The sequence below is a fragment of the Mesoplodon bidens genome, assembly GCF_964165515.1.
Source record: "Mesoplodon bidens genome assembly, chromosome: 19".
In the NCBI taxonomy this organism is placed as follows: domain Eukaryota; kingdom Metazoa; phylum Chordata; class Mammalia; order Artiodactyla; family Ziphiidae; genus Mesoplodon; species Mesoplodon bidens.
Window position 1 is genome coordinate 28,006,912 of NC_138179.1, and position 26,227 is coordinate 28,033,138.

At 43.0% G+C, this 26,227-nt stretch overlaps 2 protein-coding genes across 20 annotated transcripts in view; one reads left to right on the forward strand and one right to left on the reverse strand.

Annotated features, from left to right (window-relative positions):
• The window catches only part of PIGL (phosphatidylinositol glycan anchor biosynthesis class L), a 63,421-nt gene extending 48,518 nt beyond the window's left edge, over nucleotides 1–14,903 (reverse strand). For all 4 annotated transcript variants that reach the window (XM_081220103.1, XM_081220106.1, XM_081220105.1 and 1 more), the window contains exons 1-2: nucleotides 14,654–14,903; nucleotides 3,416–3,515 (exon numbers count right to left, since the gene is read on the reverse strand). In XM_081220103.1, coding sequence (XP_081076229.1) covers nucleotides 3,416–3,515; nucleotides 14,654–14,891 — 338 coding nt within the window. In that variant the 5' untranslated portion in view covers nucleotides 14,892–14,903. The remainder of the gene's footprint in view (nucleotides 1–3,415; nucleotides 3,516–14,653) is intronic.
• Nucleotides 14,904–15,287: 384 nt separating this feature from the next.
• The window catches only part of NCOR1 (nuclear receptor corepressor 1), a gene marked incomplete at its 3' end in the record, with an annotated part of 151,056 nt that continues 140,116 nt past the window's right edge, over nucleotides 15,288–26,227 (forward strand). For 13 of the 16 annotated variants that reach the window (XM_081220081.1, XM_081220084.1, XM_081220087.1 and 10 more), the window contains exon 1: nucleotides 15,864–15,990. Of the gene's footprint in view, nucleotides 15,374–15,863; nucleotides 15,991–17,700; nucleotides 17,718–23,968; nucleotides 23,985–26,227 lie in introns of those variants that run through there. The other 3 variants (XM_081220091.1, XM_081220092.1, XM_081220090.1) reach the window with 3 other exon arrangements.

Sequence of the window (26,227 nt, forward strand, 5' to 3'; positions counted from 1 at the left end):
TGGAAAAAAGCACACAACATCAACCAAATGTTCTCTTAAACACACATTGGTCTTTCAAATACACTAACAGAGTGGTGACCTACTTTCTCACAGAAAGTCAGGAATCAATTCTGTCTTCCTTTCTGCTTTCGAATCCTAGCACTGACTGCCATTTGTTAAATGTCTGGCCTCAGATGAGTCTCTTAAGCTTTAGTTTCTTCGTCTGAAACTAAAAAAGGATAATAAAGACCTATCTTTCTACAGTTAGTGGAAGAATTAAATGAGATGACCTTTGTGAAATTGTGAGTCCTTCATGGAGTTGACAAAGCACAATGACCAGAGAGCCTCAGCTGGAATGCCAGCTTTACCACATATTAGCTGGATGACCCCGGGCAAATGACTCAACCTCTCACTAGGCCTGTTTCTTATCTATAACATGGAAGAAGTAATTGGATTATTTTGAAGGTTTTAAGATCACGTATTTAGTATGGTCTTTGGCACTGACAATAACAGTTTAATATACATTTACCATTATTATTCCGAGTGTAGGTCCTCCATAAAACTTTTTTTTTTCTCTTTCTCCCCTTCATTCTTCTCTTTGACCCACCTAAATAACCCAAAGCAAGATTCCAAAGCTCTGCTTTTTCTGGGTTAGGAAATGAGAAGCTGAAAGACTAAAAGTTGCATGCTGCTAGGGACTGAATTGTATCCTCCCAAAATTCATGTGTTGAAGCCCTAATCCACAATGTGACTGTATTTGGAGATGGGGTCTTTAGGAGGTAATTAAGGTTAAGTGAGGTCATAATGGTGGGACCCTAACCCTATAAGACTGGTGGTCTTATAAGAAGAGGAAGAGAGAAACTTCTCTCTCCCTGCTACATGTGAGCAGTGAGGAGATGGCCATCTGCACACCAAGAAGCAAACTCTCTCCAGAAATCGACCCTGCTGCACCTTGATCTTATACTTCCAGCCTCCAGAGCTGTGAGAAAAAAATACATTTCTGGGGACTTCCCTGGTGGCACAGTGGTTAAGACTCTGTGCTCCCAATGCAGGGGTCCCAGGCTTGATCCCTGGTCAGGGAATTAGATCCTGTGTGCATGCTGCAACTAAGAGTTTGCATGCTACAACTAAGGAGCCCGCCTGCTGCAACTAAGGAGCCCACGTGCCACAACTAAAACCCAGCGCCACCAAATAAATAAATATTAAAAAAAAAACCTTATCTTGTTTAAGCCACCCAGTCTCCGGTATTTTGCCATGGCAGCCTGAGCAGACTAAGATACCTGGTTTCCTCGAATCTTCAAACTGGCTTCTTGCAGTATTTATTTTTAACAAGTTTACTAACCCCCTACTGTAGCATCTTCAAAGTAGGGAATATTGCTGAAGCTGCATGATCTTTGGGATATGTAAAAATTGTAATAAATTAAGTCAGAGTAGAGTCTTCATTTCTTATCAAAAGGATGCATGAGCCAACATGAAGAGGCCAAAGAGGAGACAACTGGAGTATCAAAGAACACAATGACTTAAACTGAAAAACCGAACACATGAACACAGGAGTTCCTAATGAAATAAAGCAGTGGCCTCCCCATCCAAGAAACAAAAAAACAAACAATGGGTTACCATCGGAGGTATGTAGGGGATCAACTCCTATTCTGAAAACGGCGATTAAAGGGAAAGAATTAAGCATTTAGCCTGTCTTTTGGGATCAAAGTTCCTATCAGGATAACTAAATAGCCCCAGTTGATAAAGTTCTGCTTTATAGAAGAATATATAGCTAACACATTTGGAACGCAGGAGACATTTAGAAAGTCGCCGTTTTGCAACTTCTAGTTAATTAAGGATTCGTGAAAGCACCGCGTGAAAGGCTGACGTGGGTCTTTACAGTGAAAGGGGCGGCCATTGCCACATGAGCTCACTAAGAGTGAGGCACACAGTACGTGTGACAGATAGTCACATGCGTGACTAAAAGTGAGACAGATAGTACATGTCCTGAAATGACGGAACAGGGAGTACATAGTGCAGCTTCTTGCCCCTGAAAGTTAGTGTTCATTTCCAGTTTGCAAGAAATATGGAGGATAGAGGAACTACTTAGGTAAAACCACAGGGAGCAGACAGACAAATCCTTCTGTACGACAACTGACTCAGGTTTTCAACAATCAGTGACAAGGCTGGGGTGGGGGGAGGGACACGCAGAATATCAACCAGGTATAATGTGTGCGCTTTGTTTACATCCTGATTTGAACAAACCAACTGTGAAAAGACATTCATTTTTGAGCTACTTGGAGTAGCTCAAAATGGACTGGGTGTTGGAGAAACCAAGGAATTGCTGTTACTATTAATTTTGTTAGATGGATAATAATGGCTGCATGAAAAAAAAGTCTTATCTTCTTAAGAGATGTATCCCGAAGTACGTAGGGATAGAATAACCTGATGGTTGGGTTTTCTTTAAAATACTTCACACACAGGAGGGATAAATTGGGAGATTGGGATTGACACATACACACTACTATATATAAAACAGATAACTAATAAGGACCTACTGTAGAGCACGGCCATACTCTGTAATGGCCTATATGGGAAAAGAATCTAAACAAGAGTGGATACATGTATATGTATAACTGAGTCACTTTGCTGTACACCTGAAACTAACACAACAGAGTAAATCAACTATACTCCAGTAAAAATTTTTTAAAAATATATAACAGCTAAGTTACAACTGCAAAAAAACCACAACTTCACACACAACAGATGTTATGTGGGGTTAGCATTTCGCAAAGGCTTGACAATCACTGATCTCAGATTACAGGCATGTGGGGTTCGTAATACTGTTCTTTACACTTCTGACTTTTTTTTTTTTGGCTGCGGCATATGGGATCTTAGTTCCCTGACCAGGGATCGAACCCGTGGCCCCTGCAATGGAAGTGCAGAGTCTTAACCACTGGACCGCCAGGGAAGTCCCTGAAATTTTTTTTAACAATTTTTTTTAAAGATGCAAGAGAAGCAGCTATCTTAAGACAAAATCGGAACAGAAGTTGAAAAAATTCACTTGCACTACACTGTCACTTAAAAACAAACGTGAGGGCTTCCCTGGTGGTGCAGTGGTTGAGAGTCCGCCTGCTGATGCAGGGGACACGGGTTCGTGCCCCGGTCTGGGAAGATCCCATATGCCGCAGAGCGGCTGGGCCCGTGAGCCATGGCCGCTGAGCCTGCGCGTCTGGAGCCTGTGCTCCGCAACGGGAGAGGCCACAGTAGTGAGAGGCCCGCGTACCGCAAAAAAAAAAACCCAAAACAAACAAAAAACAAAAACAGACGTGAAACTATGTTCTGTAGACTTCTCAAGTAAGATGTTCTTATCCACCCACATTATGTTTGTGTCTTTTGAGTGTACCACTGCATTTTTATTGCCAATGAATTTCCACTTGTTAAAAGATAAGTTTACCTGTTGTCAATAATCATCACGTTGGAGGGTGGAATCCCCAAAACATCACAGCTCTGCACAAGTTCCTTCTTACGAGTCTCCCCTTGATTGTAGTAATTTCCTGAGGATGACAAATACACAGTTGTCGATTTCTTTATCAGTGGAGATCTATCGGTTCACTCATTCTTATCTCATCTTGTTCCCTATAGGATTTAAGCTACCTGAAAATTTTGTGGTGGTGATAAAAAGTTGAAGAAAACGCAACGCTAGGGTTACTATCAGACACTCCTGTGAGAAGCAGTCTTCAGAATCACCTTTGAATTCTTCCCCATCTCTGTGTCTCTCCCTGTGTCTGTCCATCTGCCTGCCTGTCTATGTACCTTTCAGCCCCAAGCTACAGGCTTTGAGCACCTGCTTTGCAGTTAAACAGATTTAGGACTGACCCTTCTATAACCACTCAGAACAAGTCAGGTATGTGGAGACACTATTTGTTTGGGCCCTCTTATTATTTAATCTTATTTATTTTTTAAATTAAAGTATAGTTGATTTACAATGTTGTGTTAATTTCTGCTGTAGAGCAAAGTGACTCAGTTATACACATACATACATTCTTTTTTAAATATTCTTTTCTATTAAGGTTTATCACAGGATATTGAATACAGTTCCCTGTGCTGTACAGTAGGACCTTGTTGTTTATCCATCCTATATATAATAGTTTGCATCTGCTTATCCCAAACTCCCAGTTCTTCCCTCCCCCACTCCCCTTCCCCTTGGCAACCACAAGTCTGTTCTCTATGTCTGTGAGTCTGTTTCTGTTTTGTAGATAGAGTCATTTGTGCCATATTTTAGATTCCACGTATAAGTGATATCATATGGTATTTGTCTTTCTCTTTCTGACTTACTTCACTTAGTATGATAATCTCTAGGTCCATCCATGTTGCTGCAAATGGCATTATTTCATTCTTTTTTTATGGCTGAGTACTAGTCCGTTGCATATATAAACCACACTGTCTTTATCCATTCATCTGTCGATGGACATTTAGGTTGTTTCCATGTCTTGGCTATTGTGAACAGTGCTGCTATGAAAATAGGGGTGCATGGATCTTCTTGAATTATAGTTTTGTCCTGGTATATATCATTTGGTCCCCTGTAAATTGATAGTCTTCAAATATCTGTTAAGCACTTATTTAAAGAGGCTGCTATTCCTGAGTGTTACAGGAAAATAGCCTCCTTCAGAATTTAGTAACCAGCTATCCCAGCATGTCCCTGGGGATCTGGACCACATCAGCACCCCAAATAGCTTATGAATTCTTTATTTTCCCAACACATACACTATACTTCCCAAGAATAGTTCCGTTAAGTAACTGCTCTGTATCCTTACAAATAACATACAGTGACGTTTTGGTATCACTTAAATTGCTCTTATGAGCAGTTGTCTAGCTACTGGCCCCCTTAATTCAACTCTCCAGCAGATAACTGCATGTGTGCTTTGTGCTAGTTACTTAACTTTCCTGAGCCACGGTTTCTGTACCGGTGCAGTAGGGATGATGGCCGTCTCCAAAGGCTTTCCTAAGGATTATATGAGAAGACACATCTACCTAGTTAGGTGCTCAGTGTTTATCTTCTCTTTCCTTGACTGCTTTATCTTTACCTTCCCCCTCCTCCTCTCCTTTCTTCCTGAATTATAATTCTTCCTCATCATCCAAATCAAATGCCATTCCCTCTAGGAAGCCTTCTGCTATTTTCCCTGGCAAGCAATCATTTCCAGTATTCTGCTCAGAAGTATGAACTTTCCTCTGTGATCTGATTAATTCCTAAATGTCATTGACCTGAAAAGCCACGGTCTCATTCAACTCTGTATCATCCTGGTGTCAACACACTGCAGGCACTCCAGAGGCCCCGAGCAGAGAGTGGCTCTGCTTACTGTTCCAGAAAACTCAGAAAGAGACTCCCAAGTGAAACCTTTCAACTTTGGCAGGGGTTACTCTAGGGCTAGTTTTGAACTGTTTGAACCCAGATAGGAGACAGTCATTACATTGTATCTGATAAAAGGACTAACCCCCAAAAGACTCCAGAAAATAGATTAATTTTGTACTGTTCTCATCACAAATTTTTGAGTCAGATAGAAATTGTCAATTTTTATGATGGTCATTATATTTTAGGTTCATCTCTCCCATTTTATCTCAAGGTTACTTATCTTCGGTGATAAGTAAATAGTCTAACGTACACTAGTGACGGGATTCCTAACCTCAGAGGCCGAGCATGTTAGACTCTGGTTACAGTTGTGAGAAACAGCTTAGAAGTGAGGCCAAGGTGTTTTTGGAGCTGGTTTTATTGCTTTGTGTTTGAACTGAGGAACGTAGAACAAGTTAGGCAGTTGAAGTCAGAGAGCATTTTCAACATTTCCATTCACTCTAGTGAACATGTAGGCACTTCAGTGGAGTAAGTGTCTGGGACCCTCCAGCAGCTCCTGACTGGCATTCTCTAGAACAGTGTCCCCTGGGTGCATGTGGGGTGCACAGGACCATCTGCTGGGATGGAGGGAAGGTTTTGGAACTTCTCCTCCTAATCTGTTTACCTTGTGCTTTATAAATGTCAACTTTCATTGTTTTAGACTGTACACATTAATTCAGTGGTCCAGCTACATAATATAATTATAAATAAATATACATATAATGGGAGTATATGCTCAAAAGCTTTTACCAATAGGAAAATGTGACCAAAAAAAAGCTTGGAGGTCATTATTCTAGAAGGCAGAAAACAAATGGGATTAATGTAGATTTATTTATATAGAACTACATTTTGTGTGTGTGTGTGTGTGTGTGTGAGATAACTAATACTTAGTAATAACTAGCACACATAATGACATTTAATAGAAATTAAATTCACTTTGTAAAAGACTCACATTTACAGAGCACAATGTATAAAGGTAGACATTTGTTTTACCTTAAAAATTCATTTATTTATTCTAAATAGGTAAAAAGACTTACATGGTTAAAAATACAAAGAAACAAGACCGTATAGATATTTTTTTACAAAGCCCCTCTCCCACTGCTCTAGTTACCCATTTTCCTACCCTGGAAGTTTTAATTTGTTAGAATGAGAAGTGGTTTGAGTATCAAGGTATCGTGGACCCAATACCTGGCCTTCCACTAACTTTCTGAACCTGAAGAGATTCCTTAAGTTCCTGGGTTTCAGGAATGTTAGCAAGGGTTTTCCTTGAACATGACTAAGCTAATTCTAAAATGTATTGGGAAGAAAAAAAGGTCCACATTTTCTCAACTATAAAATGGGGGAGTTTAGGTCCTGTACCACTTAGGGTCTACCCAGGAAAACAGAAACCATATCAAATATTTACATCGGTAAGAATTTAATAAAAAGAATTTGAAACGTAGCTGATGGAGGAATTGAGGGCCAAACAGGGAAGAGTGAGAGACCTAGAGTGTTAGTGATGGAGGAAGTAACTACCAACCCTAGGCTGGAGAGGTAAGAGGAGGCAATATCACTCAAGCCCGAACCGGGTTCCCCAGGAGCTGAAACCCAAAGAGCTGGCCACCTTCCATTAGAAGGTGTCCAGAGAGCCCAGCTGGAGAAATCACGATGTGCGTATGTGTGCGTGTGTACACACACACACACACACACACACACACACACACACACACACGGGAAGGATCACGCCCCTCTGATGAGCAATTTGAAAGATGGAAGCAGCAAGAAGGGAGGGGCCCAAGAGACTGGATTTGCGAAGATCTCTCTCTCGAGCTGAAGACAGACTGATAAATCCTGTCCAAGCCGAGTGAACGGACATGGGGGCTCTAGAGCCACTCACCTGTTTGGTTCATTGAATACCAAGACTCTCCTAGACTCGGCCAAGGGTTTGTGACCGCGCGGGGCGCCAGTGGGGATTCTCAGAAAGAAATAGGAACGAGGAGGAAAAGGGGGCAGGGCCTGGGTTGGTCGCATACTGGGCAGTGCCCTCCATGTGCGGGCCATGTTATAAACATTTTTTTTTTTTTGGCGGTACGCGGGCCTCTCACTGTTGTGGCCTCTCCCGTTGCGGAGCACAGGCTCCGGACTCGCAGGCTCAGCGGCCATCGCTCACGGACCCAGCCGCTCCGCGGCATATGGGATCTTCCCGGACCGGGGCACGAACCCGTGTCCCCTGCATCGGCAGGCGGACTCTCAACCACTGCGCCACCAGGGAAGCCCCATAAACATTTTGATAACATTCTTTTTTTCTATCCTTTTAGTCCTCTGGCTTTCTTGCCCAGCTTTCGATATTTTCGAGATATATATACACAGATATATATATATATATATATATATATATATATATATATATATATATATATATATATATATATATTTTTTTTTACAAAATAGGGCCAGAGATATGTAACCTTTGAGTCCTGTTCTGAAGTTTCTATCACTCTCTTAAACATAATTCATATTTATCTTGTTTATTTTATTTTTTTGGCTGTGCCACGCGGCAAAAAAATCTTAGTTCGCCAACCAGGATCTTAGTTCCCCAACCAGCGATCAAACCTGTGCCCCTTGCAGTGGAAGTGCAGAGTCCTAACCACTGGATCGCCAGGGAAGTTCCCATAATTCATATTTTAAATATTACTAATTTATCCCATTCTTAATAAGATGCAGTCAATCTTAAGATCATATATTTTTAGAAATCCCAAATGTATTAGGTCAGAAAGAAAAGAGTAAAATAGATGAGACTAACACTTTTGAGCCTCGATCTAAATTTATCTCAATAAGGAAAAATTTGAATAATTATTCATGATTAAAAAGCAACAGTGAGGGCTTCCCTGGTGGCGCAGTGGTTGAGAGTCTGCCTGCCAATGCAGGGGACACGGGTTCGAGCCCTGGTCTGGGAAGATCCCACATGCCGCGGAGCAACTGGGCCCGTGAGCCACAACTACTGAGCCTGCGCATCTGGAGCCTGTGCTCCGCAACAAGAGAGGCCATGACAGTGAGAGGCCCGCGCACTGCGATGAAGAGTGGCCCCCACTTGCCACAACTAGAGAAAGCCCTCGCACAGAAACGAAGACCCAACACAGCCAAAAATAAATAAATAAATTAATTAAAAAAAAAAGCAACAGTGAGGGACTTCCCTGGTGGCACAGTGGTTAGGAATACACCTGCCAATGCAGGGGACACAGGTTCAAGCCCTGGTCTGGGAAGATCCCACATGCCAAGGAAAAACTAAGACCGTGTGTCACAACTACTGAGCCTGTACTCTAGAGCCCGCGTGCCACAACTACTGAAGCCCACGCGCCTAGAGCCCGTGCTGTGCAACAAGAGAAGCCACCGCAATGCGAAGCCCGCACACCGCAATGAAGAGTAGCCCCCACTTGCTGCAATTAGAGAAAGCCCATGCGCAGCAACGAAGACCTAGCACACCAAAAACAAAAAAAAAACAAAAAACAAATCGGGAAAAAAAAGCAATAGCGAAAATAACCTGATAAGTTCTGTTTTAGGAAATATGGTGAGTCAGATGTCTGGAGAAACCCCCATAGAATACCTGAACATGTGAGATAAAAGGCAAGCATGGGGCTTCCCTGGTGGCGCAGTGGTTGAGAGTCCGCCTGCCGATGCAGGGGATATGGGTTCGTGCCCCGGTCTGGGAAGATCCCACATGCCGCGGAGCGGCTGGGCCCGTGGGCCATGGCCGCTGGGCCTGCGCGTCCGGAGCCTGTGCTCCGCAACGGGAGAGGCCACAGCAGTGAGAGGCCCGCGTACCGCAAAAAAAAAAAAAAAAAAAAGGCAAGCATGTTTTAGAATGTATGGCTGAGCTGTCAGGAAAGTAAGGGCTGTCTTTGGAGGTCATAAACAGTAGGTAAGCACAAATCCAGATAGGTAGGGTAGAGCTGAAGCCAGGTCAGCTGGTGGCCTGAAGTCAGGACAGGAGATAAAACTTGGGCACGAATAAGGAAACCTCCACACAGAGATAGGATCCTCAGAAGGCAAAACCTACAGTGGGTGAACTAGGGGAAAAACCATCCGAAACAGAGATGGTGGGGCTGCTTCTGTGTCTTAGACTTGTTTCTAGTGGAAGGGAAAATAAGAAAAATGTCACCCCCTGAGAACTGTCAATGACACACTCACCTTCACTTGGTGTGGCACACTGTAGTTTCCAAATATAGCCACTGCAATAATTCTAGTCCACATGCACTTCTAGAACCTTGCTGCTTCCTATCAAGAGGTGGTATTTCTCTTTGAACGTGGATGTGACTTGTGACGGCCTTGACACACAATGCAGTCAAAGTGATACTACGTGCTTTCCAAGGCTAGGCCGCAGCAGGCAACGCGGCTACCCCGAGGGCAGGCCCTCTCGCGTACTTGCCCAGGAACCCAGTCACCAGGCTGTGAGGAAGCCCAGGCTATATGGATTGACCGTATGCGGATGTTCTGGCCCACGTCTCTAGCTAAGTCAGGTGATTCCAGTCTCCAGACTTTGGGTATTCCAGCTGAGGTACTAACCATCATGGGGTAGAGACAACTGCTCTCTGTCTGAAACCATGAGAGATAAAGTGTTATGATTGTTTTAAGCCACTAAGCCTCGAGATAATTTATTATCATCATCACCATCAGGCAACTGATGTACTTGAGTTTGGGCCCTGAATTTACACTACCTCTATGGCCTGAAAAGTTTCAGTCTAAAATTTTAATTTAGAGTGATCTAAGATGGGTAGTTCCCTTTGCTGCCTGGCTGAAGCAAACATAAACATCAAAATATTATCACGAGTATGGTTCCATGAAACATGTGCTTACAATTAAAAAAAAAAATCACAAAACACACAGGGAAACAAGTCCCTCAGAATGAGTTACTCAAAGAGCAGAGCCAGACACAAAGACTGCAGAAATTGGAATTATTAGAAGTAGATATGTGTTTAATATATTTAAAGAAATAAAAACGTCAAACTATGAGGAAGTAACAAGAGACTGTAATATTTGCAAAAGAAGCTCTGAATATGAGAAACAGACTAATGGACAAAATTACTAATCATCTCAATATATATGTAAGGCCTTTATTATAAATCTACTAAAGGACATTTAAAAAGGCCAATATAAATGAGGAGACGTACCATAAAGTCATAGACAGAAAGACTTCATATTGTAAACTTGTCGATTTTTCCCAATATTGATCAACAGAGTCAGTGAAATTCCAATAAAAACGCCAGCAAGGTTTTTCCTTGAGCATGCCCAAACTAGTTCTAAAATGTATTTGGGGACTTTCCTGATGGCACAGTGGTTAAGAATTCTCCTGCCAATGTAGGGGACACAGGTTTGATCCCTGGTTGGGGAAGATCGCACATACTGCAGAGAAACTAAGCCCATGCACCACAACTACTGAGGCCGCGTGCCACAACTACTGAAGCCCAAGCACCTAGAGCCCGTGCTCTGCAACAAGAGAAGCCACCGCAACGAGAAGCCCACGTACCGCAACTAGAGAAAGCCCGCGCGCAGCAAATGAAGACCCAATGCAGCCAAACATAAATAAATAAAAATAAATTTATAAAAAAATGTAAAATGTTTGGAAGAAGAAAAGGTCAAAAATGGCAAACACACCCTGAGGAACAACAGATCAGAGGGCTGGCCCTACCAGATACAGTGTTGTAAAAGCTACAGCAGTTAATTATTGTAAAAGCTACAGCATGATACTGGCACAGGGATGTCAAACTGACTGAAGGGACAGTATACAGATCAGAAATACACGGAGCTCTGACATATGAGAGGTGGCAGTGCAGTCAGGAGGGGAAAGGATGGGCCGAACTGGTTTTCCCGACTCGTCTTTCCCTCCAAACGGTTCTCCATATGCCACCAGTATGAGCTTGCTAAAACACAGAACTGGCTGTGTTAATTCTCCAGCACATGCATTCTACAGCACCCTACTACCTACTGTGGCTTCCTCTCATGTGTGTATTAATAGGTACTTCAGTGGTTACATAAATTGGAGAAATGCTGGACTAAACAAAATTAAATAGGAATTTTTTATAGCAAGACTTCTCCAAGATGTTGATAGTCTAATAAGGACTGTGCACCTCTAAAGGGGGGATAGCACATCTGGTTAATTTCCCTAAACTTGTCAGGTCAGGGTATTAACATTTTTTTTTTTAATAGCAGCTTGAGGAACTGGAATTTCGTGGAACATACATGGGGAATCAAAATGGTTACTTCCTTAACTGATACAGCAGCAAGGCAATGTGTGTGGGTTAAATGGTTTAGAACAGGAAAGAGCCACTGGGTCCTGGCTCCTCTGTGTTCTAGCTCTTCACTTTGGTCAAGTTACCTAACTTCTTTGTGGTTCAGTTTCCACAGTTAAAAAATGGGAAAAACAAATTATATATACGTGTAATGCCTATCATAGGACTGCTGAGAGGATTAAATGAGCCACTAATAACAAAATACATTTTTTCCTGCTTCTCCCTACCCCTTAAAACTGGAGATGTAGTTAGAATGAGTTATTCAAATGAGTCCAAGACTTACTTATGCTTTTACTATTGCCCTGAATGGCTTGCCCCATTTCCTGTATATTTAAGTCCTATTTTTAAAGACCAGCTCAAAAGAAAAGCTCTTTGGAGAAGTTTCCTTAATCCAACTCCCTGAAAAGAGAATTGATGCTTTTCCCCATTTTGAGTCCACAGTCTTTTCTCTGTCAATTACAGCTTTCATTATGTTATACCACAAGTTATTAACTTCCTGTTTTTCAGGTTAGAATAAATCAGGAAGGTGGGTAATGTTTAGTCTGTACATTTTTAAAATGAGTTGGGGATTTTAAAAGTAATTTAAAAAATTACAAGAGAAAACAATTTAAACAGAAAGTTGGATTCAGAGGAAATAATGAAAGACAACAATGAAGATACTGAGTTTTAGTATGTGTCAAGGGCGTGGATTATATTTTTTATTTAAAAAAGTTTTGATTTCTGGTCCCAACCTACTAAAAAATAAGGAGAAATTTATTAAAGAATCCTGTGTACCTATAATACTTTGTAAATAAAATCCAGGCATCTTATAACAAATTTTGCTTATAATTTGATTCCCATAGTTGTAATATGAAACGTAAATAAAATTAAAAGCAAACAAAAAAATGAGGCCATTACTTGCATATATTTGCAGCTAATATCCTTAATAGCACAAACTGAGAAGAAAAGTGCTTAGATTGAAATTCTCAATATTTATTCAAAATGGTTTAATCTTACGGGCAACAAAAGATTTTGAAGGAAAAAAATGTTAGTCAAATCAAGAAATATTATACATAAAGAGATTATTTGTAATAGAGATAACCTGGGGGGAAAAAACCCCTAAATATATGTATAATAAGGGATGACTAACTAAATTAAGGTTTATCTGTATGAAACCATTTAAAAGGCTATATATCTGGTTCTTATTAACATAGATAAATATTTAAAATATAAGTTTCAGAAGGACATGGTCCTCACCTAGCTTGTTTTCAGTTTTATTCCTAGGGCAGAGAATAAGTCCTGGCAGATAGACTTTTTTTTAATTAAAAACTTTTTTTATGAAGACTTTTTTTTAAAAGAGCAGTTTTAGGTTCACAGCAAAATTGAGGGGAAGGTACAGAGAGTTTCCATTTACTCCCTGCCCTCACACACGTACAGCCTCCCCCATTATCAGCATCTCCCACCAGATGGTACACTTGTTACAATCGATGAACCTACACTGACACATAATAATCACCCAAAGTCCATGGTTTACATTAGGGTTCACTCCTGGTCTTGTACATTCTATGAGTTTGGACAACTGTATAATGACAGGCATCCATCATTATATTATACCATACAGAGTATCTTCACTGCCCTGAGAATCTTCTCTGCTCTGTCTATACATCCTTCCTCTCATCCCAGCCCGATCCCCACTGATCTTTTTACTGTCTCCATAGTTTTGTCTTTTCTAGATTGTCACATAGTTGGAATCACACAGTACAAAGCCTTTTCAGATTGGCTTCTATCACTTAGTAATACGCACTTAAAATACTTCCTTTTCATGGCTTGATAGCTCATTTCTTTTTGCCTCTAATATTCCATTGTCTGGATGGACCACAGTTTATTTATCCACTCACCTACTGAAGGACATCTTGGTTGCTTCCAAGTTTTGTCAATTATGAATAAAGCTTCTATAAACATCTGTGTGCAGGTTTTTGTGTGAACATGTTTTCAGTTCCTCTGGGTAAATACCAAGGAGGGCTATTACTGGATGGTTTGGTAAGAGTATGTTTAGGTTTGTAAGAGACTACCAAACTAACTGCCTTACAAAGTGGCTGAACCATTCTGCGTTCCCACCAACAATGAATGAGAGTACCTTGGCTCCACATCCTCACCAGCATTTGGTGTTGTCAGTGTTCCGGATTTTGGCCATTTTAATAGTGAGTAGTGCACAAAAATCTTTAATAAATATTTGAGAAATTAATGAAAAGGTAATGTTCGGTGAAAAATATAAAATCTTATAAAATGTGCTTATTGAGAAAAATCTGTATAGAAAAAGAACTGGTACGAAACAACCAAATGGGAAAAGAGGTCACTGGGCATTTGTTAAAAACAGCTTTATTGAGGTATGATTTTTATATACCATAAAATTCACCCATTATATATGTACACTTCAATTATTTCATTTATACAGCTGTGCAATTACCACCATAACCCAGTATCTTGGTCAATTTCTGTTTTCTCATTCCATCTTTTCTGTATGGTAAAGAAGGACTTAATTCTTTGAAAGGCCCCAGTGAAAGCTGGGTGGAGTTGAACTCTAAAATGACCTATAAGATTATTTTCTAGTCTAATGATCTCTCTCTTCAATTTGATACATGCATCATTCTAGCACAAAGTGGACTGAAGGGTTGATCAGGCATGACACAGCCCACATTCTGTTTGGTTGTTATTCTTGGCCCTCCTGGAAATGAAAAGGTTCCACAGGATACTGATTACAGTCGCAGTTCCCAACGCGGATGTAGGTACTGAATGGAAGCAAATGTGAGCTCCCGGATCCTGCTAGCGGAGAGCGGAGCTCGCACGCTGCCCACGCCTCCCAACGCACCTGGGAAGCCGGCCCTACAGCCCTCAGGCTGGGGCCACCGATTATCGGTGAAGCGCCCGGAGAAAGGACCTCCAGTGTATTCACCTGGCTCCCTACGACAGAGACCCCTCCGGGAAGAAGTCGACTGAGACAGGTTGGCGCCTAAATGCCTTCCCAGCCCCGGCTCCCCGCGCCCCGCCTACAGCTTCCTACCTGCGGAGAAGCAGAGCAGGGACACCTGGTGCCGCAGGCGGGCCAAGCCTAGAACGGTGGGAGCAAAGAACATGGCTTCATCGTCGGGGTGCGCGGTCACCAACAGGGTCCGGCTTCCGCCTCCCGGCAGGCCAGCCTGCTCCGGACTCTTCATTCGCTCCCAGGAGTCCCAAACCCAGAGGAAGCCCCATGCCAGGACCGCCGCCGCCACACAAAGCAGCAGACCCATCACCTCCATGCCCTGAGGAGGCACTGCGCCTGCGCAGGAGGGGAGGCGGCCTCCGGGCCGGCTCCGGCGGGAGACCGGCGCTCGCGGAAATCGCGTTCCGAGTGGAAATCCGTCCGGTTGTCCTGCTCCAACGGCCGGAGGCTTTAAGCGTAGGGCTGTGTGCTCTGACACGGACGCTTCCCAGCCTCTCTTCACGGGCTGCCGCTACTTTACGCGGCCTTTACGAGCTCTCGTGCCCGCTCGGTTTCAGGGCTGAGTCGACCCCGTTGCCGTCCACACAGTACTTAAGGGGAAGCGTCTGAAAAGAACCCCCAGCATCTTCAGTGCGAGTTCCTCCTGTCTTTACGTCACCATTTTACCACTCATTTCTTAAAACCCGGACTTTCTCGTAATTATCCGGGTGAACACCGACTTTGTTTCTCCTCCCTAATTCCGGGATGTGGAGTGGCGGCTTCTCTAAAGGAAAAGTATGCGGTGGCGAGGCCCGTCCGGTCAGTTCCCTGGGAGCGTGAGGCCGAGAGCACACTTGGCGGGCGGGGGGGCTCGGGCTCCTCGGAGGGGCCGGAGGGAGGGCCGGCATCACGGGCGGGTCGGCCTCGCGCGGCCTTTCAGGTAGGCCCGCTGCGAACGCAGCCTGAGCCCGGGAAGCAGCTGCGCGGGTGGCTGCGCGCCCCCCGGGCCCCCGCTTCCCTCCCGCCCTCAGCCCGGGCTCTCAGGCCCGGGGCGCGGCCTCGCGTCCTTCCCTTTCCCACGCCCGCGGGGAGTCCCGGGCGCGACGGCAGCACCCTGGGTCCGCCGCCGGGCCAAGGGGGTACGCCAGGGGGCCGAGAAACGGCCCGTGGAGGGAGTCGGCCTCCCAGCCTCCGGAAGGAGGAGGAGCCGGAGCAACCTCAGCCGCGGCCGCCGGGCCGGGGGGTGGGGGGGGGCGGAGGAGAGGGGTTGAATCAAAATGGCGGCCGAGGTGGCGAAGCAGCAGCGGCGGCGGCGGCGACTGGAGTGAGCGCCCGGCTCGCCGCGCCGACCAGGGCCTGGGCAGGGCCGCGCGCGGGGCCGCGTCCTGCCCCTCAGGCTTGGGGCCGCGTCGGCCGCCGCGCTTCGTCCGCTCCCGGTGAGTAGGCCTGGCGCCCGCAGTCCGGCCTCCGGGCCCCCGCTAGCCCGGGGCCGTCGAGGGCTCCGGGGCACCGGCCGCGGGGTAGGCTTTCCGGCCGGCGAGGGGCATCGCGGGCTCGGCGGCTCGGGACCCGCCCAGCCGCCGGCCTCTTGCCCTCGGCGGCCGGGGCGAGCCGGGCGCGGCGGGGAGCGGGGCCGGGCGAGCGGGGGAGGCTCATGGAGTTTGGAGGAAGAATGGGTTGTGGCCGGGCCGGGGCGCCCAGGGTGCCCTGCGGGGAGCGGGCTGCGGGGCCCGAGGCGGGCGCGGGCCGGGGCCGCGGGTGGGGCCGGCGCAGGTGGCGGCCTGCTCTCCCTCCGGGGCGGAGTTGGTGGCTGCCCGGGAGTGTGCAAGGGGTCAGGGCGGGTGACAGCGGTGGACAAGTGCCTGAAGAGCAAACTAGTTCACCTTTGCGACCAAACCACTTGGGGTGTAATGGCGAAGGGAGGGCGGGGGAGACGGTGGAGATCGGAACCCGGTACCTTCTGCCTTTTATCGTTGCTGTTTAATGTGAATTCTCTTTTGGGGGGAGGAGGGATTCGAGAAACTGTAATTGAGAAGTCAGTCTTAGTAGCGAGGAGACTGAATTCGAATTAGCTGGATTAGGTATAGTCGTGTATTAAAGGTGTGGGTGGGAATAGGTGATATTTGTGAAAAGTGTTTTCTCGGAGAGTGTCAGTTTTCTTTTACCGATGTTGCATGCTACAGTGCCGCTTCTCCAGAGTTACCCTTGGAGAGTAGAGGCGTGGGTGATTCTAATCTTTGGGATTAGTGTTTTCACCTGCATCAGATTTGCTTCCCTAAGTATATCCTAATTGTACTAAATTTACATTCCTTGCGTGCACCTTGGTGAGGCGGTGACTGGAGGCGGAACGTTGCGTAAAGAGCACCGGCCTGGGATTTTAAATGCCTACAAATATTCATTCATTCGTTCAACATGTCGTGATCAATAACTGCTGCTGATAGGTCACATGTGACTCTCTCTTGGATAACTGAAGAGCTGATGGCGTTATTTAATTTTTAATAGTTTTTGAAAATGTCTTGATGTATCCTTTCATAAAGATATTTCTTGGCAGAACTAAGTTGCCTGATCTCAGGAGCAGACCAATTTTAGAATATTATTTAGACATGGGTGAAGATTACAGAAGAAATAAGCAGGTTGTTGCAGAAAGAAACGTTGTCTTTATTTTCTCATTCTGTTAAAATCCAGTGGAGGTTTATTTATTTATTTTAATATTTATAGTACACAGTTGCTTTGCCTTGCTTTAAGCACACCTGTTAATGGAAATCAAGGTTAACACACACACATGTATATAAATAATATGCACATACATACATAAGGATGTGATTACTTGCAGTACCAAAATACTCTTTCCTTTTACAAAAGGCTTGCCATATGTTGGACTCCTACCCCAGAGAAAATAAAATACAAAGAGTCCTGATTCCTCCTTTAACTGTGTCATTTTGGAACATGATCAGTCTTTTTCTGCTGTTTCCTCATCTATGATAGCAGGAAAACATCTCTCCTAGGTTGCTGTTGTGAGCCTAAAAGAGCTGTTATGAAATTGCTTTACAGAGATCGTAAAGGTTATATTTCTGTGCCAGAGTAACAGCTCCCTCTTCGCTCCTGAAATGCTTTAGCTGCACATCTCCTCTCATGGCATTTACATTTTCTACCTTGTATTTAGGTATGTACCTGTTTTATCTCCTATTGGGGGTGGGATGGGCCCTTCTCTGACTTTATCTTGAAGGCACTGCCTAGGATATTGACACTGCAAGTGTTTATTGAACGAATAAACATTGTATTCTAATTAGGGAAATGTGTTCACATTACAGCTTACCAAATACACCTGCTAACCTGCTGTGACATATTTATATAGGTGTGATTCTCTCCATGACCTATGAGGAATAAATTTTTTTAAAGAATAAATTTATTTATTTATGGCTGCATTGATTGGATCTTTGTTGCTGCGCACGGGCTTTCTCTAGTTGCGGCGAGCGGGGGCTATTCTTTTTTTTTTTCCTTTCGGTACGCGGGCCTCTCACTGCTGTGGCCTCTCCCGCTGTGGAGCACAGGCTCCGGACGCGCAGGCTCAGCGGCCATGGCTCCCGGGCCCAGCCGCTCCACGGCATGTGGGATCTTCCCGAACTGGGGCACGAACCTGTGTCCCCTGTATCGGCAGGCGGACTCTCAACCACTGCGCCACCAGGGAAGCCCGCGGGGGCTACTCTTCGTTGCGGTGCGCGTGGGCTTCTCATGGCGGTGGCTTCTCGTTGCGGAGCACGGGCTCTAGGCGCACGGGCTCAGTAGCTGCGGCATGTGGGATTTTCCTGGACCAGGGCTTGAACCCGTGTCGCCTGCATTGGCAGGCAGATTCTTAACCACCGCGCCACCAGGGAAGCCCAGGAATAAATATTTTTAACTGGGTGTCTTGTTGGATTTAATCATATAGTAAAACTTAAGAATTTGCCCTGCCCACATAATTTTTTTAAAAAGCACAGAATGCTCAAAATTAACTATCTTTCTTTGAATTTGAGTAAAATTTGTTCCAAGGCCAAGCATATTTGGATTAATCAAGTTAGTTTTAAGCTTTTTTTTTTTTGTAAATTTTGTGAAGTGGGAGATTGTCTTGCCATTGTTATCTGCAGGAGAAAAGCAGAGGCCTTTCAATATGCCAGGGATTGATGTAGGTAAATGTCAGGCTATTTGTTACTTAGGTTTTTTGTGTTTGTTTTGTTGTTCAGTTATAACTGTATTTTGTGACCTGTCTTAATTGCAATTTCAAATTCTTAACTGATGCCTGAGAATGGTAGAGATCTCAAATACTTAGTTACTTCCTTGTGTTCATTTACTTCAGAGACTGGATTTTACTGGAATACGGTACAAAGGTCAGAATTTATTATGTCTGGACTTATCTGTTGGTGTGTAGTTCATTCACTTGTTCAACCAGTGTGGCATGCCTTATGTATATGGCATGTTACTAAATTCTATAAAAGTATAAAGTTGACCAGATCAGTTACATGCACAGAGAACTCAGTCTGTAGATTGATACTTTGTCCTTTTCAGGTTTAATGTTGCAAAAGTACATTTAGATAGAATATTATTATTATGTTTCCTCCTAGGAGCCATGCATCCCCATAGCCTCATACTCCTTGACAGTCAGGTCTAGAGCTGCCCATTCCAGCCTCCTCTGACTTTAAGCCCAGCTTCTTCTCCTGATCAGTCCAGCTCGAGGTGACTTGGCGTCTCCTGTCATGCTGCCCTGTCCCTTTAATTGTATTATTGATTTAGTATTTTTATTTTATGGCTGTTTAATTTCCCTGGTATTTATGGCCTATTTTCCCCCAACTAAATTGTGAGGATCTCTGAAGAGCAAAGGTCTCACATTTCTTTGAGTTTCTCAGTGCACCTGGTTTGAAGCCATGCCAGTATTGCTGCTCAAAAAAGTTTGAGAATTCTATCTTAATAAATAGCAATTTAATAAAGAGTATCAAATCTTGTGTTAGATACCCCTAAAAAAAAAAAAAAAGAAAGAAAACATTGGTTTTCTATCAGGACTCCTTAGGAGTATTGAAAAGCTATGAAAGCTTCTGTCATGTAGCAATAACTGTATGTAGAGCATCTGTTTTTTATTTTGGTATTATTGTGGTGGTGGTTTTCCATGAACATTTTTACTGTTCTACCATTTTTTTCTACCCCAGTAGCTTGTAAGCTTGTGTGGTCAAAGTATTACTAGGATATTACTTGGATTGTTTTCAGATACAACCTTTTTTTTTGGGGGGGGGGAGCTCCTCTTTGCATGTGAAAATGAGACCATACAAAGACATGAGAATGTTCCTGGGGAGCTCTTCAGTTTGATTCTTCCATGTGTGCTGCTGTTACTTTCATTTAATAATAATCTCAAAGACAAATCTAAATTGGTTAAAATAAAATGCTCATAATTTACAGAGTTACAGAATATAGAGTCATGTAGATTATCTAGTCTTACGTGTTTTACTGGTGAATAAACTGAGGGTCACTGAATTGAAGGGGTCTGGCCTAAATTGTTACTGTTGGCCAGTAGCAGAATCCAGTCTTCTGTCTTCCAGGGTAGCTCCTTCTGGGACACCATATCATCCATGGGCTGAGTCAATGTGATGATTGACTACTACTTAAAACAAAAATTGGGGTGGGTGGGGAATGAGTGGTCAGTCACTCAGCTTAGATATTGAATTTAGGTACTTCCCTAACTTTACATTTCTGCAGTGAAAATATAGCTTGGAAAAATGTGGTATTGATCTACATTAGTACACGATCACTGGGAATTATGTTTCATATTTAATCTGCTATGATGACTGTCTTCTTAAACAGAAATGTCTTTAAGGTTATCTGGACCTACTGATGTTTCATAGAATTTAAGTGTTACAGTGATGGAAATTTTATTATGCCAATGGTTAGATACCTCTGAGATACAAATAGATAGGTTAAATAATTTTATATATTAGTTATTGCTTGCTTCACTTACTCTCAAACTTCTGGGCTTTTTTTTTCTAAGTGTGAGAAACTTCAATTGTTATATGAAAGCTTAGATAAATAGCATAAATATGAACTATCTTTTTAATGCCATGTTGAAAAGCTCATATGTAATGTTAGTTTTCGATAGGTACTCATGCCATAAAATTTATTTTAAAGGAAAAGGCGTAGTATTCTTTTTAAACTAATGTCCTTACATAAATACTGAAGCATGGCATGTGTGTTTTTTAATAAATTTTATTTATTATTTTTATTATTTGGCTGCATTGGGTCTTCGTTGCTGCCCATGGGCTTTCTCTAGTTGCCGCGCGCGGGGGCTACTCTTCATTGCGGTGCGCGGGCTTCTCATTGTGGTGGCTTCTCTTGTTGCAGAGTACGGGCTCTAGGCTTGCGGGCTCAGTAGTTGTGGCTCATGGGCTCAGTAGTTGTGGCTTGCGGGCTCTAGAGCGCAGGCTCAGTAGTTGTGGCGCACGGGCTTATCTGCTCTGCGGCACGTGGGATCTTCCTGGACCAGGGCTCGAAACCATGTCCCCTGCATTGGCAGGCTGATTCTTAACCACTGTGCCACCAGGGAAGTCCCATAGCATGTTTTTTTATTCCACTTGGGCTGTTAAATAATATGCCTCTTTTGTGTTGCATTAAGAAGGGTTGTTTTTTCCCATTCTGTGCTCTTTTCTGGAATGCTATTTCCCTACCTTACTTTTCCAAACTCTACCGCACCTACATACTGCCTATTTTTTGAGGGGTTTTGAGCAACATATCACTTCATCCAGGAAGTCAGTCTCCCTCCTCCTCCCTCTTCTCTGAAGAAAAGTATTTTATGGTCTGGAAATTCTTAATGCCTCACTTACGCCTCTGCTATAACATCATAGTTATTTATGTGCATGCCCGTTTAGTCCCCACTAGACCATAAGCCCATTGTGGGCATGTCTGTGTCTCAGTTATTTTTTGATCCTTCCCCTGCCCCCACTCCCAGAGTAACAGTCTGTCCCCAGGAATGGTGTAGTAGAAATTTGTTGAATGCATAAAAAGCAGCCCAGCTGCTGGAGTTACTTGGTGCAGCTGTGGAAGCTGACGGATACACATGTGGGAACTTGATGGTGAGTAGTTTTTGGAAATAAAAAAACAGGTAGAAATTCACCAGTGTCAGTGAGATAAAATGTCTGTTATCAGTGAATTATTAAAGCATTTCTTTAAAAAAGTATTTCTCTCAGTTAACTGGGATTTTGGGGAGAAAGAGAAAGTAAGCGCAGAATCAGTTCATCTCAGATTATTTGTATTTCCAGGTAATATTAGAACAAAAATGTGTTAATTTATATATGCAGGGGACTTTGGAGTTCAGTGCTAGGGAAAAAATGTGAATTAGGAATAGTTGGTTTATAGGATTGTTATAAAATCCCTTTGAAGGGATCCCTTTGAAAGAATAGTACTTGATTAGTTTTATGTCAAAAATTAAATTTTTGAGTAGATTAGTCAAGAACAAAGGAAGAGAGAAGTTAAGATTACCAAATTATTTTGATCCCCGCCCCCCGCCGGCAGTTTCTACTTGAGGAATAAAGTTTGGAATGTTCTTTTGTTTTTTTTTCTTCGTTACACATAAACTGAAATTAAACCAGAATAAATTGAGGTTACATTTTTTTAGGAAAATTTGACTAAGTTGTTAGGAGGGCCATAACCTTTATGGTTACAGATTGCCTCCCCCCCACCCATACTTTATTTAACTGATAGGCTCTTTTCTTGACATTTTTGTTGTCATACACAGTTTAGCATCAGAGTAATCTGTTTTCGGCAGTTCATTTCCCTTGGCAATAGCGCAGGGATTTGTATAATTTTGAAATGTTTTAAATAGTAATCATCATGCCTTTGAACTCCTGTTCAAAGACATGTAACTTTGTATTACTTTTAAGTTCTTTTAATTCAGTTTTGAATAATGATAACTTTTAAGTATTTGGAATGAAATCAAAACTTGTGCTTTCTAGGAGTTACAGCCTAAAATATACAGAGTGTAAATATACCAGAAGTAGGGAGTGTGTAGTCCATTAAGTGAGTGTGTGTGTTTGTGTTTGTGTGTGAGTGTGAGAGAATGGGGTGGGGCAGGAGGAGTGAAGGGGGGGAAGGCATCAACTGAGCAGGAGGGGAGGGTGGAAGAAGTTACTCTCTATTTACACAAAACCATTTTAATGAGTGAACTTGTCTTTTATTTATTATAAGTAATACATTATTTTACGGAAGTACAATATGGAAGTATATAAAGAAATTGAAAGCACCACTTCCTAGATGTAACTTGCTAAGTGTTGTGTATTCGTTCAGGTTTTTTTTTTTTTTTCCTGTGTGTATGTAATTTTCTGTATTATGGGACCATGATATGCTGTTCTTGTGTATACTGTTCCATGTTGGTATTTTTAGAGCTACTTCTATCATTAACAGTTACATAGTATTCCACTTATAAAAAGAAAACACTATAATTTGTTTAATCAGTTTCCTGCCAGTACTGTTTTGTCAGAAAAACAAAGCTGTAGTGAATTATTTGTGTGTGTGTGTGTGTGTGTGTGTATTGTATTTATTTTGTATATTTATGCAAGCAACTTTGTAGCATAGATTTCTAAAGTAGTGTTGCAGATATATGAATAGTGTAGATTTGGATGGATATTGTCACAGTGTATGGGTATGCCCCAGACCCTGGCCAGCACTGGATATTACACATTAAAGCATTTTGCCAATTTAAGAAGTGGAAAAAGGGACTTCCCTGGTGGCACAGTGGTTAAGAATCTGCCTGCCAGTGCAGGGGACACGGGTTTGATCCCTGGACTAGGAAGATCCCACATGCCAGGGAGCAGCTAAGCCCGTGCACCACAACTACTGAGCCTGCGCTCTGGAGCCCGTGAGCCCCAACTACTGAAGCCCGAGCGCCTAGAGCCCGTGCTCCGCAACAAGAGAAGTCACAGCAATGAGAAGACTGCGTACTGCAACGAAGAGTAGCCCCCGATCTCTGCAACTAGAGAAAGCCCACGCACAACAACGAAGACCCAATACCGCCAAAAAATAAATTAATTAAAAAAAAAAGTGGAAAAAAAAGTGATTCTAATTGGCCTTTATCAGTCACTACTGACGCTGAACATTTTTTAATGAAGGGAGTTGTATTTCTTTTAGAAATCATCTGCTTTTGTTCTTTGGTTATTTTTTGATGGGATTATTGGTGTTTTTCAGATTGATTTGAAGAGCTGTTTACATATTAGGGTATTCACTTTTTACGTATGTACACATCCCCCTACCCCCCAGCTGTTCTTTTTGTAGTATTATGTAGTCAGATATATCCAACTGGAACTGTGCTGGCTATGTGACCTTGGGCAGATTACTTAACCTCTCTAAGCCTTAATTTCCTTATTTGTAGAATCGAAATGGAGATAATGTAAATCACATTTAGCATAGTGGCTGGCACACAGTAAGTAAAAATTCTAAATGTTAGCTGTTTTCATTATTGGTCTATATATGGCTTCTGAGTTTCATGCTCTGCTGAGACCTTCCTTAGTCTAAAATTTAAAATATTCATCCATCTATTAAACTGAAAAGGCAAAGTGAGGAATATTAAGTATAGTATGCTACTGCTTGTTTTAAAGAGGAAAAATAATGTGTACATATTTGCTTTTATATCAGAATATTTCTGAAACAAAACCTAAGAAACTGATATTCCTTGTTGCTTGCTGTAGGATGGAGAACTGAGAGGCACATGAGTGAGAGACTTGATTGTATACCTTGACTGTATATATATATATATATATATTTTTTTTTTTTTTTTTTTTTTTTTTTTTTGCGGTAGGCGGGCCTCTCACTGTTGTGGCCTCTCCCCTTGCAGAGCACAGGCTCCGGATGCGCAGGCTCAGTAGCCATGGCTCACGGGCCTAGCCGCTCTGCGGCATGTGGGATCTTCCCAGACCGGGGCACGAACCCGTGTCCCCTGCATCGGCAGGCGGACTCTCAACCACTGCGCCACCAGGGAAGCCCTATATATATATATATATATATATTTTTTTTTTTTTTTTTTTTTTTTTTTTTTTTGGCTGTGTTGGGTCTTTGTTGCTGTGTGCAGGCTTTCTCTAGCTGCTGAGATTAGGGGCTCCTCTTCGTTGCGGTGCGCTGGCTTTTCATTGCGATGGCTTCTCGTTGCGGAGCATGGGCTCTAGGCACATGGGCTTCAGTAGTTGTGGCACGCGGGTTCAGTAGTTGTGGCTCACAGGCTCAAGAGCGCAGGCTCAGTAGTTGTGGCGCATGGGCTTACTTGCTCTGCGGCATGTGGGATCTTCCTGGATCAGGGCTCGAACCCGTGTCCCCTGCATTGGCAGGCAGATTCTTAACCACTGTGCCCCCAGGGAAGTCCCTTGATTGTATTTTTAAAACAAAGAAGTCTTTAGATTTTAATTTTTTATTGTTCTTTTTTTTTTTGCTTTGCCTTTCTTTCTTTTCCTTTTTTTAAACTTCTAATTTTGGGGGTCTATCTGGAATTCATTTCTAGTATAGGACATGAGGTAGACATATATTTTGGGGGGATAGAGGTGTGTATGGTTTTTCCCCTGAAGTAACCAGTTGTGTCAGCACCATTTGGTGAATAATCCAGCCTTTGCCCCAGTTACCAGATTTGCACCTTTTATCAATTTACTAAATATGTTTGGAACTGTTTCTAATCTGTTATGTTTCCTTGATATATGTTATCATATCCTTTAAGTCACTATTGTTGTATAATTTTAATACTAGTAGGGTTAGTCATCTGTTCATTACTCTTTTTTTTTTTCAGACTTTGGCAATTCTGGTCTATGTATTCTTCTGGATGAACTTTAGAATCATTCTGTGAGGTTCAAAAGGAAATCTTGCTGAGATTTTTATGGGGAATCCTGAATAGTGATTGGCAGTATTGAATTCATAGGTTAATTTTAGGAAAATTGACACCTTTGTGTACTTCCTATCCTTTTGTTCAAACAGACTTTTATGCTCTTCAGTAGATTTTCAAACTTTCCTTCAAATAAGTTCTGCACATTTTTTGTTTCTTTTGTCCAACAAATATAGTAGGGAATCAAACAGGGAGTTTATATTCTAGTGGGGGAAGACAGTATAAGTAAAACAAATGAGTGCATTTCAGATTATGATTAATCTATAGAAGAACAAAAAGGGTAACTGGAGGGTGGCTGGGAAAGGCCCTTATGAGAAGATGGCATTTGAACTGAGACCTAATTTTGAGGAGTCCTCGGCCCCAAGGGTGAGCCAGGAAGAGCATTCCAGGCAGAGAGTAAAGAAGGACAAAGGCCTGAGTCAAGGAAGGGCCTGGCCCTGGGTGAGGGAGCTGGAAGGAAGCTCCTTGTGGCCTCCTGAGCAGCTGGGGGGGCGGGTGGGAGCCCCTGGGCCACAGTGAAGAGTTCAGATTCTGTTTGAAGTGCGTGGCAGCTCCGGAGCAGTCTTGAGCAGAAGAGTGATGTGTTCTGATTTATGGTTTAAAAAACATTTGGCTTTTTGAGTGGAGAAAGTATTGAAGTGGGAAGTCCAATTAGGAATTTCTTGCAGCAAGAGATGAGAATGGGGGTAGTCAAGATGGAGAAGCATGGGAGGCTTGGGGGCGGGGCATGGAAGGAAGGCTAGGACTTGCTGTTGGAATGGGTGTGTTGAGAGCTAAGAACTGTTAGGTACTGGGGAGGCCAT